Here is a 16791-nt window from a genome sequence, read left to right as displayed (position 1 = left end):
GTGCTGTAAGTGCCGTGGGGCAGCTGGCTTGATGACTCTCTACATATCAGGGTATTGCATCTCTTCTTCCAGTGCTGCTTCCCCACCTACACCCTCTGCCAGATTTTTGGGTTTGAGGGTGGAGTGCAAGTTGTTTGCCCCTCCCCAAGATTATGGCTTGTCCTAGGGCTGTCCCTTCCCCACGCCAAGAGTTTGCCATTTGCCTCATCTGCAGAAACTGCATAGCTCAAGTTGAGGAAAGCAGCCATGTTCTTCTTCCCGCCGTCCCCCGGGGCCCGTTCTCATCTCCTCCTTTGTCTCCTTCGCAGGAAACAAGTTCAAGCCACTAAGGCAGAGGCGGAAAAGGACGGTGTGAAGGTTCCCACCACGCTGGCGGAGTATTGCATCAAAACTAAAGTGCCTTCCAGTGACAACAGCTCAGATTTGCTTTATGACGACTTGTACGATGATGACATTGACGACGAGGATGAAGAGGAGGAGGAAGACGCCGATTGTTATGACGACGATGATTCTGGCAACGAGGAGTCGTGACCTGCTCCCTCCGGCCCCTGTACTGCCCCACCTGTTTGGCCAGAGGCGAGCAGCAGTAACCTGGTGACAGTTCAGCAAAAAAATATATATATACACACACATGGGGGGTGGGTGGGGAAGAATACCAACCAAACCTGCGTCTCCCGCTTTCTCCTGTTCTATGGATCTCAGCCTTTCCCCCCTCCTCCCCCTTCCTGTTTGGACCTTTTAGCAAGAGATCCCTCCACCGAATGTCTTGATTCTTGCATCCTTCCCCATCCCATCACTGCGTTCTGATTTTTCTTTTTAAAAAGAAAGAGGCTTCCCCCTTTTCCTCTCCTCTTCAGGAGCATACACAACACAAAACAGGTTTGCTCTGTGTTTAGGGTCTTGAATTAAACACAGTCTTGCATCAAGATGTTTAATGTATTTAACGCCGGAGACTGCGGGGTGCTCCCCGCGAGCTGCATTTTAAACAGGCGAGAACAAAAGCGAATCGGCTGCAGAGCCCTTGCCAAGATTGAGCTGCTCCGTTGGCGACGCCAGCCTGCACGCTTGTTGAGCCTCGGTGGTGGTGGTGGTGGTTCTTTTTTGGGATTTTTTTTCTTTTACGTTGGGCAGAGTGCGAAAGCTCTAGTGAGTTGAGCTTGACAAGGCCTGGTGCTGAAAGGTCCAGTATTCCATTTCAGTTCTGCTAAAATGGGGGTGGGTGGGAGGGAGGGAATAATGCTTGGGACTCTAGCCCCCAGAGGGCATGGGGGGAGTTGGCTGTCTTGTGATGGGAATGTTACAATCAACATATGCAACGCTGTGCTCTTGTTCCCTTGAGCCTTTCGCTTGCTCTTAGGCGGAGGTAGGGCAGGAGGGGACCTTTGGCCCATTGTCCAAGAGCAAACACCAGGTGCCTCCTAATTTTGGGGGCGCACTCTCCAGTGGCACACATGCTTCAGGCCCATAAACAGGGCTGGCATTGGCTGCTGCCTCGCAGTAGCCTCTACGGTGTGCTCCCTTAGGGCAGAACTGGCCCAGCCGCCTTGGCAAAGGCCAGGCCCGAAGGAGAAGGAAGTGCTTAGGCCAAGGAGTCCCAGAAGAGCCTTGCAGTCACTCCACAGGGGACCTTTTGTGCCACCAGCTGGGTATCGTCCTGCCCAGTCTTTGATTGGGCAGCCTGGTTTCAGGAAATCTGCCATGGCAACGTGGCTTTGCTCGAGCCAGTACTGGTATAGGATGAGCTCCTAGGTTCTCTGTGTGTGTGTGTTGAATTCTGGTTTGCACCAAACGTTCACTTGCGTAAAAGCAAAGTTGACTGTGCTCAGCTGGCTTTGAGGGGTCTGTCCTGGCTGGGTCTGTCCTAAGGCTGAGTTTGGGGAGGTGGTGCCTGGCCAGGAGCCCCTACAAGGTGAAAGCAGTACTCTGAACGTGCCCCTTCAGCATGGCTGCTTTTCTGCCACAGCCTGTCGGTGAGCTAGCTGATCCCCCTTGGACACACACGGCTAGAATCCTGTTCAGCAAATCAAGGTACCTGCGTCTGGCTTTCCTTGCTCCCATGGCTACCTTGCCTCTTTGAAATCTCTTGTCTTGACTGCTGAGTTCAAGGGAAAGGGTGGCCCTAGCTGCTTACCGCTGGGGGGGGGGATGGCACCAGACTTGATGGGGCTGCAGGAACAAGACCCAAACGTAGCCCTTGTAATTACTGCCCAGACTTGTACTGGTGGGGGGGTGGCTGTCATTTCCCTAGCAGGCAGGCACACAAGGTAACCTTTTTTTCTTTTTTTTAAGCAGAATGTTGTCTTTGGGCCCTCCCAAGTGCTTAACAGGGCAGTGAGTCCAAAGGGGAGGGGGTTATGCTTTTGGCTTGGCCTGAAATGGGGATACTGCGTCTTTCAGCCATATCTCCCTTGTACTTTGACCGTTTTCACTGTACGCTCCAGTGACTTGTATTCTCAAGCTTGGTGGTGTGAGCTGCGTTGTTATACTTCTGTTGTCCCTGCACTGTAACTTCTTTGGGAACCAGTGACCCAACAGTTTGCGCTCCCCATCTCTCCAGGCTGACACTCTTCCCTCTCTCTCTCTCACACACACAAACAAAGACACACGTGTTTCGCTGTTGTTATTTGTCACTTGCTGGTTTCCCGTTCTCGAGATCCAACCAACACGCCACTGTCAAGCTATTTAAGAGATTAGAAGGACAAGAAATGTTTACTGGAGCCACGCGTAGGCTGGTTCTTCCAAAACCTTCCCTGCCCCATCCCAAATAATTTGTGTTTACTTTTTCTGATTTAAAAAGGAACACAGGTGCCGTTCTCAGTCACTCTGAAGCCAGCAGGGGAGCGCTAGAATTCTATTGGCATTTTTTCCCTAAGCTGAAATCCTGGATGTTTCTCTATTTTGGGGGAGGGGGGGTTGATATGATTTATCAGATCAGAATAACTGTGTTTTTTGTGTTGTCTCCCTCCCCCTTTGATAATTTAGTTGGGTTTTTTTCTGCACATCTGTCTACTAATAAAATGTGAAATAAAGGACACCCGGATTGGTAGTTCCCTTTGCAGAACCCACTTTGTCCGTGAGTTGAGTTCATCGTGCCTGGATGAGGGGGAGTTCCCATTAAGGACCCCTCCAATAAATGCAAACAGACAATCTCCATCTTTTTGGTTTACATTCAGCTGGAGGGGATGTTGAGCCCAGGGCCGGCGGTTAGCTGCCTAAGAGCAGAGCTGCTGTAGCTAGCAGGTTTCTCGGAGGTGGTTGTGGCTGCTGTGCTAACCAAAAGGCAGCTCCCTACCAGTATTGAACTCCTCCGCTACCTCCTAGTGCACTCGCTGTGCAGAATGACCACGCGGATTTATTAGCAGCTGAATTAACCTGCAAAGGGAGAAACGGCAGCTTGTCTCCCCCCACCATCATCCTCAACCTAAAGAACTTTCCTGCTAGTCACATGACACATGCCTTGAGTCCTGAGATTCTCAGGAGGTGTATACAGGTATAGAAATATTGGGAATAAGTAAGCGTATCCAAATTTAAGTAAAAACACACTTTGCCCCTTTCCTCTGCTCCTTTCTTCAAAACAGCTGGTCGGGGTTTTAAAAAGAATTTCACTTGATTAAAGTTCTGGACCAAGCTGGGAGAGTAATCCACATCTCCACATTTGGGATTGAGATCCGGAAGGAAGCACTGAGAAGAGTCAACAGAAGATGGTCCTGATCCTGACTGCCGGACAGGAGGAGCAGGGATTTCCATATGTGGCTTAATACTGAAGCGCCTTTCTAGTACCGTTTCTAATTGTGGCCAGTTTACTACCACTAGGAGAATTTGGTCCAAAGTATGACCACTTCATGGAAGAAAACTGGCTGTGGCAGATTTTTGTAAAACTGGTGATGTTATTGAAGTCAATGAAATATTCAGAATAAATTAGGTAAAACTTAACTGTATCTACCAGTTCCTCTCCTGCTCCATAACTGATATTTTTTTACTTAAAAGCTAGAATCTAATACTTATTTTTAGTAGGTTAACAACCTAAGCAGGGTCCTGTCTCACAGTAACCAACCAGTTACTCTGGAGGGCTTTCAGGAGTTTATTGCCTCTGAATGTAGAGATTCCCTTAGTCGCCACGGCAAGCAGCCCCTGATGGCCCCGTCCTCCATGGAGCTGTCTAATCCCCTTTGAAAACCGTCTGTGCCTGTGGCCATCACTACATCAGGCAATGAATTCCACACTTTAATCAGTCCTGGAGTAAAGCAGTTCCTTTCTTTCTGTGCTGAATCTACTGCCCATCACTGGATGCCCCTTGAGTGCCGGTATTTTGGGGAGAAATTCACTGTCTACACTGAGCATAATTTTATGAATGTCTCTGCCCCAAGTCACCTCTTTCTCTGAAGAAATGTTTTCTCCATTGACAACTTTTTTGCAACTCAATAAGCAGTAGGATAGTTCTGCTTAGCAAGGGCTAAAAGGTTTGGGAGAGCAGTGGACAACCGGTGGATCTCTCACACTCCACTCTAGAGCGAAACAACCGAGTGGGCTGTTCCCTACTGGTTCACTGATGAATATTACCTGCCACTTACAGGGAGGGGGCAGCGGTGCTCCTCTTCCCTCAGTAGAATTGTACCTCTGATCTGTGAATAGCCCCCACGCTTAGGGAGAAGAGAGGCTACAAACACTCTATAGTGCTCCGGGATGCAAATATTTCCTTAATTGCCTTTCTTGGCAAAGTCTGTCTCTGTTCTTTTAATATCTAAATTGTGCAAGCAGAACAAATTCTATCCTCCGCAGGTGATTTTAAAACAAAATCCTGACAAAAGGACAGACTAGGTCTTTTCACATCCACACCAACTCTGCTTGTTCCTCTAGCCCTTTCTAAGCATCTTGGGGGATTATTCCTTCGTGGGCAGGGATAGGAGCACACCTTCCTGTGCCATGTTGGAGAAGGACCCAGAAGTCCATTGGAAGGGACCGTGGCTCAGCGGTAAAGCATTTGCTTGGCATTCATAAGGTCTCAAGTTCAATCCTTGGCATCGCCAGTTAGAAGTGCACCGACTACACCTGCAGTAACTCTTTGTGGAAGGCCTTCGAGTATTGCAGCTACTGCCTGTCCCTTGTGAGTGGAGGGTTTTTTGAACGCTCGTACTGTAAAGATTATTGACATGCTCAGCATTTTATTAGATGGAAGTCTGGGCTAATAAACTTCTAGAATATTCACCATCAGGGCTTTTTTTTCTGGGGAAAGAGGTGGTGGAACTCAGTGGGCTGCCCTCAGAGAAAATGGTCACATGGCTGGTGGCCCCGCCCCCTGATCTCCAGACAGATCTGGAGATCAGGGGGCGGGGCCACCAGCCATGTGACCATTTTCAAGAGGTTCCGGAACTCCGTTCCCCCTGAAAAAAAGCCCTGTTCACCATGCTGGTGGAGGACCAGGAGAAGGGAAGTCCTCCTCTGCTCGACACCTTCAGTCACCCCACCAAAGAGAGAAGAAGGTGAATGCCGAGAGAAGTGGCGTCGTCTGCTGCAGATTCTGGTGCAGAGCCTGTGGAGTGGGGCTCAAGCGCCAGAGGAGAGTGCCAAGATGGGACTGCAGAATCACCTTTGTTTTAAGAAATGCAGGTGTCACTGAGGCCCTGATTGGCAGCTACTTGAGTTTCAGGTTATGCTGAACAGCCCAACATCGCTGGCTGGGTGAGAGAACAAACTGTGGTGATTTTGCAGAGTTTTTAAAAAATGCCCTTTAAAAAAAAGGGGGTGGGTGGGGGGGACAGTGCTGTAATTTACAACCAGGCTAGCCCTGACCCTGTAGCAGCACTAGGACAAAGGTGAGTGGCTGAGAAGGGGCAAGATACAAAGTTTGGGGAGGGGGACAAAAACCACTTTCGTTCTGGTGGGCTTATCCTTTTTGCCTGAGCTAAGAATTGCCTCAAAATCTGAAGTCCCTCGGTCTAAAAAAGCAAAAAAAACCCAGCACACTTTGACTGCCTTTCATCCCACTAAATTATTTTTAAGAGGGTAAGAAGGGAGCACAGAGGCACAGCTCGCCCAGGAAGAAAATAAACAGGCTTCCAAAAAAAATGCAGAAACCACCATTTGGCTCTATTACATTTACAAATACATACATAAATATATTACATACAACAGCAAATCATAGAGGAAGCAGGCAGGAGTCTCGTCTCACACAAATCGGGAGGGTGGCTGCCGCTCTCCCTCCCTCTGCCTGAGCTCCTGTGACCCACCCAACCAGCCTCCTCCCCAGGTATTCTGTCTTAGGTGGGGGAGTCCAGGGATGTGTGTGTCAGCTGGTACTCGCTGTCTTCTCTTCCCCCTCCATTCTTCCCTGTCCCGGGTTAGTTTGTCCAGTAAGGGGATGCTCCGTAGGCGGCTTTGGTGGCCTGGGACTTCTGCTGCAGGGTACTCGGCTGGTTGCGCTGGCTGGATCCAACCTGGAAAGAGAAAGCTCCCTTTGTCAGAAGGAGCTGCATGTTGACCCTGCACCACTCTGCCTGCTGACCGGCCCGCTATGCAGAAGCCCCCTCCCCCTCCCCCAGCTCCTTACACACATCATTCACTTCTCCGGTCACCCTGAGCGTTCTGCTTCGGCCCTGCTTTCCAGTTCCCCACCCTGTTTCTTTCTGAGACCAGAGGTGATCTCAGTAGTGCAGGTTTGCAAACACTTGGATGTTAAGTTTCAGGTGGGTGGCCATGTTGGTCAGTAGTAGAAGAGCAAGATTCAGGTCCGGTAGCATTTTATAGAGACCGACCAGATTTCCAGGGTGCGAGCATTGGAGAGTCAAAGCTCCCTTCATCAGACACATGGGGGGGGGGAAGGTAGGAGCCTTTTTCCAGATAGAGGGTGGGAGGGGTATTGCAAATTCGATTGCAAGGAAGCTGACTAATTACAACATGTCTTATAGCTGGCTTCCGGATAATCTAATTTGCGTTGCCCCTCTCGCCCTCTACCTGGATTTTAAGGGCTCCTACCTTTTCCCACTCCATGTGTCTGACAAAGGGAGTTTTGACTCTCCAATGCTCGTACCCTAGAAACCTAGTTGGTCTCTCTAAAGCGCCACTGGACCCAAATCTTGCTCTCTTGGAAGAAGTCACCTCATTCTAGTCCAAGTCTAGGAATGTGTGCCAATCTGGTCGTGTGATAGTGGCTCCTGAAGGGCTTTTTGCTCCATGCTGCGTCTGCCACAGAATCTCAAGTAGGGAAGATTCTGGGGCATATTTGGTGGCGGCTGGGAGCTGCTGCTGCTGCTCAGGATGCTGGACTAGCACCTCTTTAAAATATGCTGCATAGTCTTCTGCACTGAGCAATGCAGGGAAAGATGTGCAGCGGTGGGCAAGCTGCCTTGCAGGGAAGCTTGATCACCCATTCTTCCAGGAGCACAGCTTGAAAGCCCCTGCCCCCTGGGAATCCGGCAATGCATATCTCTGGAGGCTTAGCCAGGCAGACCAAGGGGGTTTGCGGCTGCCTTGACAGTGTGACGACCACCCATATATCCAGGATCACACAGTGCCATCTGTCACCAATCCAAAAGTGAAATATTTAGTTCTAAATACCGCCCCCAACTCCCAACATCTCAGAAGTTCCTAATACAGTCTGCTGTGGGGAGTTTTTTTGGCTTTGCAGTGCTAGCTGTAGAACACCAGAAGGTCTCATATTGAAGTTCCTACAGGCCGGGGGCAGCATGAGGTGTATCCTGAACACAGACACCCCTCACCCACCCACCAATTTTCTTAGTATCACAAATAAGCCGGGTGCTGCCAATCAACTTGCTTGTGCCAAATTTAAAAAATCCACGAATGAAGAGTGGCTGAGGACTCGCTGGACCCAAAGACTCTCGGAAACAAGTCCAGGGGCACCTGAAGAAGAACCTTTATTCTAGTATGAGTTTTCATGAGTCACAGCTCATGTTCGTTCTTCCCCACTGTATCTGAGGAAGTGAGCTGTGACTCACGAAAGCTCATACTGGAATAAGTGTTTAGTGTTTAAGATAAAACCTCCCCCTCCCCCCCCCCCCCGGGGATAGCAAGTTTCACAAAACTGAACTCTGAAATCCTGGACAAGAGGAGGGAGATAGAAGCGGGAATGCCTAGGGTGGAGGAGCAGGGACCGGGGAAACTTGCTCAGCCCCCTTCATAGGAGGTTCTCCCCTTTCTCAAGCACTTTAAATAGCGCCCCCTCGCCCAGCTGGTGCGGAGTTTTGGACTTGGGTGTCATCCACATGCTGATGACATCCAACTATATCTGATGATGGATTGCTGGTCCGACTCTGCCCCAGACGCCTTGGAGCGTGCCTTCGAAGCTGTGACTGGGTGGCTGAACAGAGTCGGTTGAAATTAAATCCCACAAGGACGGAGGCCCTGCATGTGGGTCTGGGGGCCATGGGCATGGGACTCCGGCTCCCCGCTCTTGATGGAGCGCCACTTGCGCCAGTTTCGAGAGTTAGGTGCCTGGGGGTGATCCTGGATGCCTCCCTGACTGTGGAGGCATAGGTCGCAGCGGTTGCCCGGTCTTCATTTTTCAATCTAAGACAGGCTTGTCTCCTACCTATCAACCCATGACTTAACTGCAGTGATCCAAGCAACGGTCACCTCTAGACTAGACTACTGCAACTCGCTCTACGCAGGGGCTTCCCCTGGGCCTGATCCAGAGGCTGCAGCTGGTCCAAAATGCAGCTGCACGAGTAATTGCAAGGGTCCCAATTAGGGAACATGTAACACCTATACTATGCCAGCTGCACTAGTTACCAGTTGAGTACCGGATCCGGTTCAAGGTTTTGGTGTTGACTTATGAGGCCCTATGTGGACTGGGCCCAGAATATCTGCAGGACCACCTTCCCCATATGTACCCCAGAGGATGCTTCGTTCAACAAATAAACAACTGTCGGTGGTCCCTGGCCCAAGGGAGGCCCGCCTGGCCTCGACCAGAGCCAGGGCCTTTTCAGTCCTGGCACCGACCTGGTGGAACTCTCTCTCTGAGGAAACGGGGGCCCGGTGGGATTTAGTATCTTTCCGCCGGGCCTGTAAGACAGAGATGTTCTGCCAGGCATATGGTGGAGGCTAGGTTGGGCCCCCACCAGTCACACTAAAGATCTGTCCACCACCCTACATATGAGCCAGGCCCTGAAATGCAGTATTTTATCTTTGCCATCTGAAGAGAAGCTGTATTGTATACAGTTGTTTTCATGTTATTTGTATATTGTTTTATCTGTTTTTAACTGTATTTACGTAATTTGAAATGTTGTACTCCGCCCTGAGCCCGCCTGGCGGAGAGGGCAGACTAAAAATCGAATATAATACCTTAATTTCTCACAATGAGAGAATTTTGAGAACAGAGTTTAAGAGAGGGGAGGGGAGCACAAATATCAAGCCCCAGAGAAAAAACAAGTCAGTCTGCACAGTCAGGGCCCGGCAGAAGCCACGGGAGCCACGCCTCCCGCATCAGGGACGGGATGTCTGCCCCACGCTTTGGGGCACCACTTTTGGAGCAGGTTATCCCCAAGATCCACACTGCAGACGTGTCCTCCCCCACCACTCTGAGATTTTGTGGGGGGAGCAAGGGGAAGGGTCCTTAATGAATCCTGATTTTCCAAACGTGTCTCACCCTCAAAAAACTCACTATGTTAACAGAGCCTCTCTAAACACAGCAGGCAAGAAGCTGACAAGCACGCATCACGGGTGATGCCTCTTCCTTGGTATTACCTGTGTTGAGCCCAGGAGAGACAAGTGGGAAGGTTACATCAAAAGGATCTGAGACTAAGTCTGACCCTCCCGCTGTCAATCAGTTGGCGGGGGGGCGGGGGTTCAAAGCAGAGCGTGCGTTTCTCGGCCTGCTGCAGAGGATGCTTGCGAATCTCTCCGCTCCCCAGTGGACTCACCTGCCCATCCTGCTGAAGGTGATGGTGCAGAATCTGGGAATGAGGCTGCTGGTGGGCAGGCAGGATGTGGAGGAACGGGGGCGGAGCGTAGCCGGCAGCAGCACCGGGGTTCAGGGGTCCTGCGGAGCTCAGGGCTGAGGGCAGGCTGAAGGGGGGCGGAGTGCCAGCGTGGAATCCCTGCTTGTCAAATGTCTGGTCGGAGGGAAAGCACAAAAACTTAAAACAGAAAAGGTGGTTTCTCCCCCCCCCCCCCGCCTTACAAAAATCCCAAATGTGCACAAAAGGCAGCTTGGAAATCGGTCTAAGGGAGGTCAGCACGGTTCAGATCAGGTGTTTCATTTGCCTGATCTCCGTTCGGTAACGAGGGAAAGCAGGTTCCAGGCAAGAATTTTCCCTGCATGCAGAGAGCACAGCAGCAAGGCGCCACTCGAGCCAGGGAGCAGGCGGGCGAGTCCAGGTGTCTACAGAACTCAGCCAACCTTGGCTCAAAGCCTTGGTCATCCCACGTCCAGAGCTGCGATACTGGAACGTGCAAAAGCTGCCGCCGCCCCCACCACCACCCTGAGCCACAAAGAAAAAGATGTTGCCTCACCTGAGTCTTGTTATAGACTGAGCCACTAATATCAGGCACGCCTGTGTTACTTGAGGTCACAGAAACACCTGGAAAAGGGAGAGAAAAAACACAGAGATGTGAGAGCTATGCGAGCGGCCAAAAATCAGCATCTGAGAACAACTTCTCTGCCTTCCAGCTGGGAACTCTCCAGTCACACAGCCTAGTGGTCTTCCTTCTTGGGCGAAGCTTGAGCTAGCTGCCTCCTGCCAAGATCTGGGAGCCTCTGCCCCTTGGGAGAGAGAAATATCCAAGCAGCCATTTACTATTCACTAGGATAGCTAGATGAACTCCATGAAGACAGGATATCTTTGATTAACAGATGCCAGGGAAGCACGTGCGTCTGATGAGATTAGAAACGGAAGAAACAAACAAAAGTTGTATTGTTGGAAGTCCATCAGCCACAGAGACAGGGATAGTTTTCCCCCAGCCAACTGGGGACTTGCCTCCTCATCACTATGACCAAAAGATGGAAACTGAAACCTGAACCGCTCTAAATTTTCCAAACTTGGGAATTAAATGTATAGGTTTAGGAAAAAGACTCTTATTATCCTTTCTTTTTTTGTGTGGCTTTTCCTCAGCAATCTTTAGGTGCTTTCCTGCTCAGCTGTATGGGGGTCCCTTCTCATTTCTAAACAGTTGCCTTTCATTACCACTTAAGAGTTTGTTCCTTCTTACAAAACTGGTGTCTTCCTACTCACATCCTGCCCCACATGAAAACTGGCCCACGTTCACCAGGGTGCAGAGAGCCCACGGAGGAAACCCCAGCTGGGATCTGAATGCCTGAGCTGGCTTGAACTCCTGCCTCCACATTCGAGGCAAACTGGAAGAGGCAGCCAGCAAAGCTTGTGGTTCTTTACTGGGAGAAAGGAGAGTTTTTACAGGACTGAAAGGGGATGCCCGAAATGGCACATTGAGGCAAGCTTCTGTTGGCGGGGGCAACAGCAAAAAGGTCTTTCTTACTTATGTTGGAGTGATGATGGCATAAGGCTGAAGAGAGGAACTCAGCAAAGCTTCTCGGCCCATTGAGTGAATCCCTCCCCCCCCCCCGCCCCACCTGGCAGGCCAGGAGTGCCAGCAGCAGCTCGCCAGGCCAGGCCAGGCCGTGTGTCCAAGGGCAGAAGCACTCCCTTCTGCACCACACTGGGAGTTCTCTGCTTTGGATCATTTCCACTCCTGATCACTTCTCCTTGGTACAACTGGCAAGATGGAGCCGATGCTACCCAGCTCCCCAAGAGAGTAAGAAAGCAAGCAAGGAGCCTGAGACCCACCCTGGTGGCTCCAGCACAGGGGCCCTCGGCACACCAGCGCTGCTCTCGAAGGAACGGCTGCATCGTGCACCCGCGGATTTACCTTTTCCGGGCCCCGTGCCGGAGGATTTGCTTTGTGCTTGCGATGACCCAGCATAGCCTCCTTTGCTGTAGTCCCCAGCAGCCGTTCCCTGCGCGAGGTCATCGTAACCTGGTGGGAGAAAGAGCCGCGGTGGTTACCAGCACGACCACACTTCCATCTCTGCCACCGCACAACAGGGCTGGAACTCAAGCGTGGACAATCCAGCGGCACCTTCCTGCTCAGCCACAAAGCCTGGCCGATGGTCTCCAGCCAGCCCCTGGCCTCCTTAGCGACCTCTCTGGGCTGCTGTTCTCATGATAAACTGGGATTGTAAGCAACTCTGAGCTCACTGTAGAAAAGATACACAGGAGAAAAGAAGCACGCATACATATTTTTGCAAAAATGAGTTTTAAAACCGTTTCCTCAGCAACAGTTCCTTCAAGGCAGGAAATGTGCCAGCGGCAGCGCTTGACGCTCTACCGACTTTACAAGATTGTACAGGCAGAGCTTTTTGTGGGACGGCAAATTCCATGCTGCAATTACCGTGATTAGATGCCTTATTTAGCAGAGGGTCTCACGCTCCCTGCAAAAGAGATGTAGCACATCCTCCACGCTCTCATGTTCCCAGAAGGTGGGTTCTGTGCCCCTAAGGGTCAACACAGAGGTCACACCAAGGAGACCAGATCTCTCCAGCAATTGTTGAAACAACAACAGCAGCCACATGGGACCCTGACTGAGAGACATGCATGGCTGGGAGCTTAACCCCTTTCTACCCAGTTTCATAAAAAGAAACTCATTGCTTTCCTCCCAAGCACCATTAGCTTGAGAAAACAGAGGAGAGAGAGAGGGGTCCATTTGTCTTTTCCCCCTTCCTGGGTATGATGGGGAGGAGGCTCTGATGGGTAACACGTCCTCTGATGGGTAACAACGCTTCCTCAGCTCCCATCCACTGGAACCACTACTATACTTAAAATTCCTGGATGACATCTTCATCATTTGGACCCATGGGAAGGAAGCTCTTGAGAGATTTCATCAAGACTTCAATAACTTTCACCCTACTATCAACCTAAGCCTGGACCACTCTACACAACAGGTACACTTCCTGGACACCACTGTACAACTACATAATGGACGAATAAATACCACTTTATACCGGAAACCAACAGACCGATACTCATATCTACATGCCTCCAGCTTCCACCCTAAACATACCACTCGGTCTATTGTCTACAGCCAAGCCTTACGTTACAACCGTATCTGCTCCAATGCTCTCGACCGAGACTCACACTTAAGAGATTTACAACAAGCATTTTTGGGACTACAGTACCCACCAAATGAAGTGAAGAAACAAATCAACAGGGCCAGACTAGTACCCAGAAACAGCCTACTCCAGGACAAACCTAAAGGAACTAACAACAGAACACCATTGGTTGTCACCTATAGCTCCCAGGCTGAAGTGAAAACGGACCGTGAAAGGACGCAAATTCGTTTCCAAAGTTCTTTTATTGGTTCATCTCAGGCAACGTGTTGTATATCCAGTTTAGTAATAATCATACAGGGAGCAAACCCCCACAAACAGTTGGGGATTTCTCCTGGCGGGAGAGTGGCAACGGGTGTGCCTGGCTAAGTATCCCGTTTCGCTATATACACGCTTCTTCAAAAGCCTCCATAAATTTGCCTGGGAACATAAATTAAATGGATACAATTCAATGTATGTCCAAATACATGAAACTTAATAATTGCACTGGAGTTATAATGTAAAATGCAAAAGAAACCCACCAGTTCTATGTACTCACCAATGAAACCTATTTTTTATTTTTTATATGAAGCAGGAGTCGAATATGTGAATGTCCTTATTTTAATCCTGGGCAAAACCTCTATCCTTTCTCGATCTCCTCTCCTGTATAGGTATAATTCTGGGTGGAGTTTATAAGAGTATCGCCCCGTTGAGGGTTGCTACTTGCTGTTAACTATTTAAAGTGCACACACGCATTTACCCATTCTCCTTGACCACACAAAACAGACTCTAACAACGCCATTCTTTGAAATCTCCTTATTGAGAACACTTCAAACTACAAGAAAGGTGTAAAATCTGCCTCCAAATTAAGACCATTTGGGGCCAAGGTGCGTAGTCTAATGATCAATTCTGTCTCCAATCTCAGTAAAGACCGATGGTTGTTGGGGGTTTTCCGGGCTGTATTGCCGTGGTCTTGGCATTGTAGTTCCTGACGTTTCGCCAGCAGCTGTGGCTGGCATCTTCAGAGGTGTAGCACCAAAAGACAGAGATCTCTCAGTGTCACAGTGTGGAAAAGATGTAGGTCATTTGTATCTACTCAGGAGGGGTGGGGTTGAGCTGAGTCATTCTGTAAGAGTTTCCCAGGGTGTGGAATGCTAATGGCGGGAGGCTTCACTGTAACCTGAGGAGGTTCTTTTGCATATGGATTGGTGCTTGATGTGCTAATCTTCTCTGCAGGGCTATTGTCGGGTGTGGAGTGTTTTGTTGGCCTGGTGTTTTTCAGAACTGGAGCCCATGCTCTGTTCATTCTTAAGGTTTCTTCTTTCCTGTTGAAGTTTTGCTTATGCTTGTGAATTTCAATGGCTTCCCTGTGCAGTCTGACAAAGTAGTTGGAAGTGTTGTCCAGTATTTTGGTGTCCTGGAATAAGATACTGTGCCCTGTTTGAGTTAGGCTATGTTCAGCCACTGCTGATTTTTCAGGCTGTCCAAGTCTGCAGTGTCTTTCATGTTCTTTTATTCTTGTCTGGATGCTACGCTTTGTGGTCCCGATGTAAACTTGTCCACAGCTGCAGGGTATACGGTATACTCCTGCAGAGGTGAGGGGGTCTCTGCTGTCTTTTGCTGATCGTAGCATCTGTTGTATTTTTCGGGTGGGTCTGAATACTGCTTGAAGGTTATGCTTTTCCATAAGCTTTCCCATCTGATCAGTAATTCCTTTGATATATGGCAAAAACACTTTTCCTGTAGGTGACTGTTTTTCCTTGGTTGTTTGATTCATCCTGGGTTTGATTGCTCTTCGGATTTCATTTCTGGAGTAGCCATTTGCCTGAAGTGCGTGGTTTAGATGATTAATTTCCTCATTGAGAAAGCGCGGCTCACATATCCGTCTTGCACGATCCACTAATGTTTTCATTATGCCTCTTTTCTGTCGGGGGTGGTGATTGGAGTTTTTGTGTAAGTACCGATCAGTGTGAGTTGGTTTCCTGTAGACCTTGTGACCTAACTGAAAGTTTGCTTTGCGGATGACCAAGGTATCCAGGAATGAGAGTTTTCCCTCACTACTTTCCAACTACTTTGTCAGACTGCACAGGGAAGCCATTGAAATTCACAAGCATAAGCAAAACTTCAACAGGAAAGAAGAAACCTTAAGAATGAACAGAGCATGGGCTCCAGTTCTGAAAAACACCAGGCCAACAAAACACTCCACACCCGACAATAGCCCTGCAGAGAAGATTAGCACATCAAGCACCAATCCATATGCAAAAGAACCTCCTCAGGTTACAGTGAAGCCTCCCGCCATTAGCATTCCACACCCTGGGAAACTCTTACAGAATGACTCAGCTCAACCCCACCCCTCCTGAGTAGATACAAATGACCTACATCTTTTCCACACTGTGACACTGAGAGATCTCTGTCTTTTGGTGCTACACCTCTGAAGATGCCAGCCACAGCTGCTGGCGAAACGTCAGGAACTACAATGCCAAGACCACGGCAATACAGCCCGGAAAACCCCCAACAACCATCTTTCTCCGGCCGTGAAAGCCTTCGACAATACATCAGTAAAGACCGCCGCATATTTATGCCTGCCCCCTCCTGCAAAACCTTCAGAACTGTAAATACCAATTCCCGTTCGTTTGTGTGATGCTGAATGAAGTGTTGGGTGAGGGGCGCCTCCAAAACTTTATTTCTGATTTTTGACATATGCTCCTGAACGCGGAGCCTGACTGGGCGGGTCGTGCTTCCTATATACAACAGCCCACAAGAACATCTTATTGTATAGACTACATTACAGGTACTGCACGTGGAAAAATCTTTCGAAAATAAATTCCTCTTGGACACAGGATTCATTATAGTGCTTGTATTCACAGACAAGGGACAAACATTGCAGTGGCCGCATGGAAAATGGCCAGTGGGGAGGGAGCGGGGTGCTTCTTCCCTTTTGAAGTCAGAATGCACCACCAGATCTTTTATATTCTTAGATCGTCTCAGCCCCACCAAGGGAGGCTGAGAGCAGCCCGTAATGCTGCTTACTATGTGCCAATTCCGTCTGATGATGCTCATGATGGGCAAAGCTAGGGGGGGGGAAATCCAGTGACCACGCCAGTCTATTTTTCTCCTGCCTGGTGGTTGGACGTAATAGGGAACTTCTACCCGTGGCATCCGCCCGTCTCCTCGCATTTTCCACCACTCTATACGGATACCCCCTGGAAAGAAAGGCATCCCTCATCTTGGTGGATTCCCTCCTATAGTCCTCCATTCTAGTTGAGTTCTGTTTAATTCTTAAAAACTGGCCAAATGGAATGTTCTGTTTGAGACTCATCTTATGGTGGGAAGAATAATGTAAGTATGCCCATCTGTCCGTGGGCTTCCTGAATGGTTTTACCCCTAATTTCCCTTCTGAGGTCTTATACATCACCACATCCAAAAAGCTGATGCTGTCGGAATCAGACTGCCAAGTCAATTTAATATTGCTGTCCACCGAGTTCATCCACTGTCCTAATTCCTCAAGATGTTCACTAGGTCTCAGGATCATGGCCACATCATCAACGTACCTCCTGTAATAGAGGATCTCCCCATAAAAGGGATTCACCCCAGGGTTTAGATAGTATCTTGTTTCTAGATCCGCCATGTACAGTATGGCTATGCTAGGTGCAGCCGGACATCCCATAGCCACCCCTTTACGTTGATAGTAAAATTTATTCCTGAACCGGAAATAATTTCTTTCCAAAACAATATCC

The 16791-nt window shown here is 49.4% G+C and overlaps 2 protein-coding genes across 3 annotated transcripts in view; one reads left to right on the top strand and one right to left on the bottom strand.

The window, feature by feature from the left end:
- The window catches only part of UBE2R2 (ubiquitin conjugating enzyme E2 R2), a 69872-nt gene extending 66826 nt beyond the window's left edge, over positions 1 to 3046 (top strand). The window contains exon 5 of the mRNA XM_054986510.1: positions 309 to 3046. Within this exon, the coding sequence (XP_054842485.1) occupies positions 309 to 531 (223 nt within the window). The 3' untranslated portion in view covers positions 532 to 3046. The remainder of the gene's footprint in view (positions 1 to 308) is intronic.
- A 3201-nt stretch (positions 3047 to 6247) lies between these two features.
- The window catches only part of UBAP2 (ubiquitin associated protein 2), a 110514-nt gene continuing 99970 nt past the window's right edge, over positions 6248 to 16791 (bottom strand). For both annotated transcript variants that reach the window (XM_054986418.1, XM_054986419.1), the window contains exons 25-28: positions 11839 to 11946; positions 10468 to 10535; positions 9876 to 10067; positions 6248 to 6434 (exon numbers count right to left, since the gene is read on the bottom strand). In XM_054986418.1, the coding sequence (XP_054842393.1) occupies positions 6339 to 6434; positions 9876 to 10067; positions 10468 to 10535; positions 11839 to 11946 (464 nt within the window). In that variant the 3' untranslated portion in view covers positions 6248 to 6338. The remainder of the gene's footprint in view (positions 6435 to 9875; positions 10068 to 10467; positions 10536 to 11838; positions 11947 to 16791) is intronic.

This window comes from Eublepharis macularius, chromosome 8 (genome assembly GCF_028583425.1).
Source record: "Eublepharis macularius isolate TG4126 chromosome 8, MPM_Emac_v1.0, whole genome shotgun sequence".
Lineage (NCBI taxonomy): Eukaryota > Metazoa > Chordata > Lepidosauria > Squamata > Eublepharidae > Eublepharis > Eublepharis macularius.
Note: the sequence above shows the minus strand (reverse complement) of the source record. Positions and strands in the feature narration are given on the sequence as shown.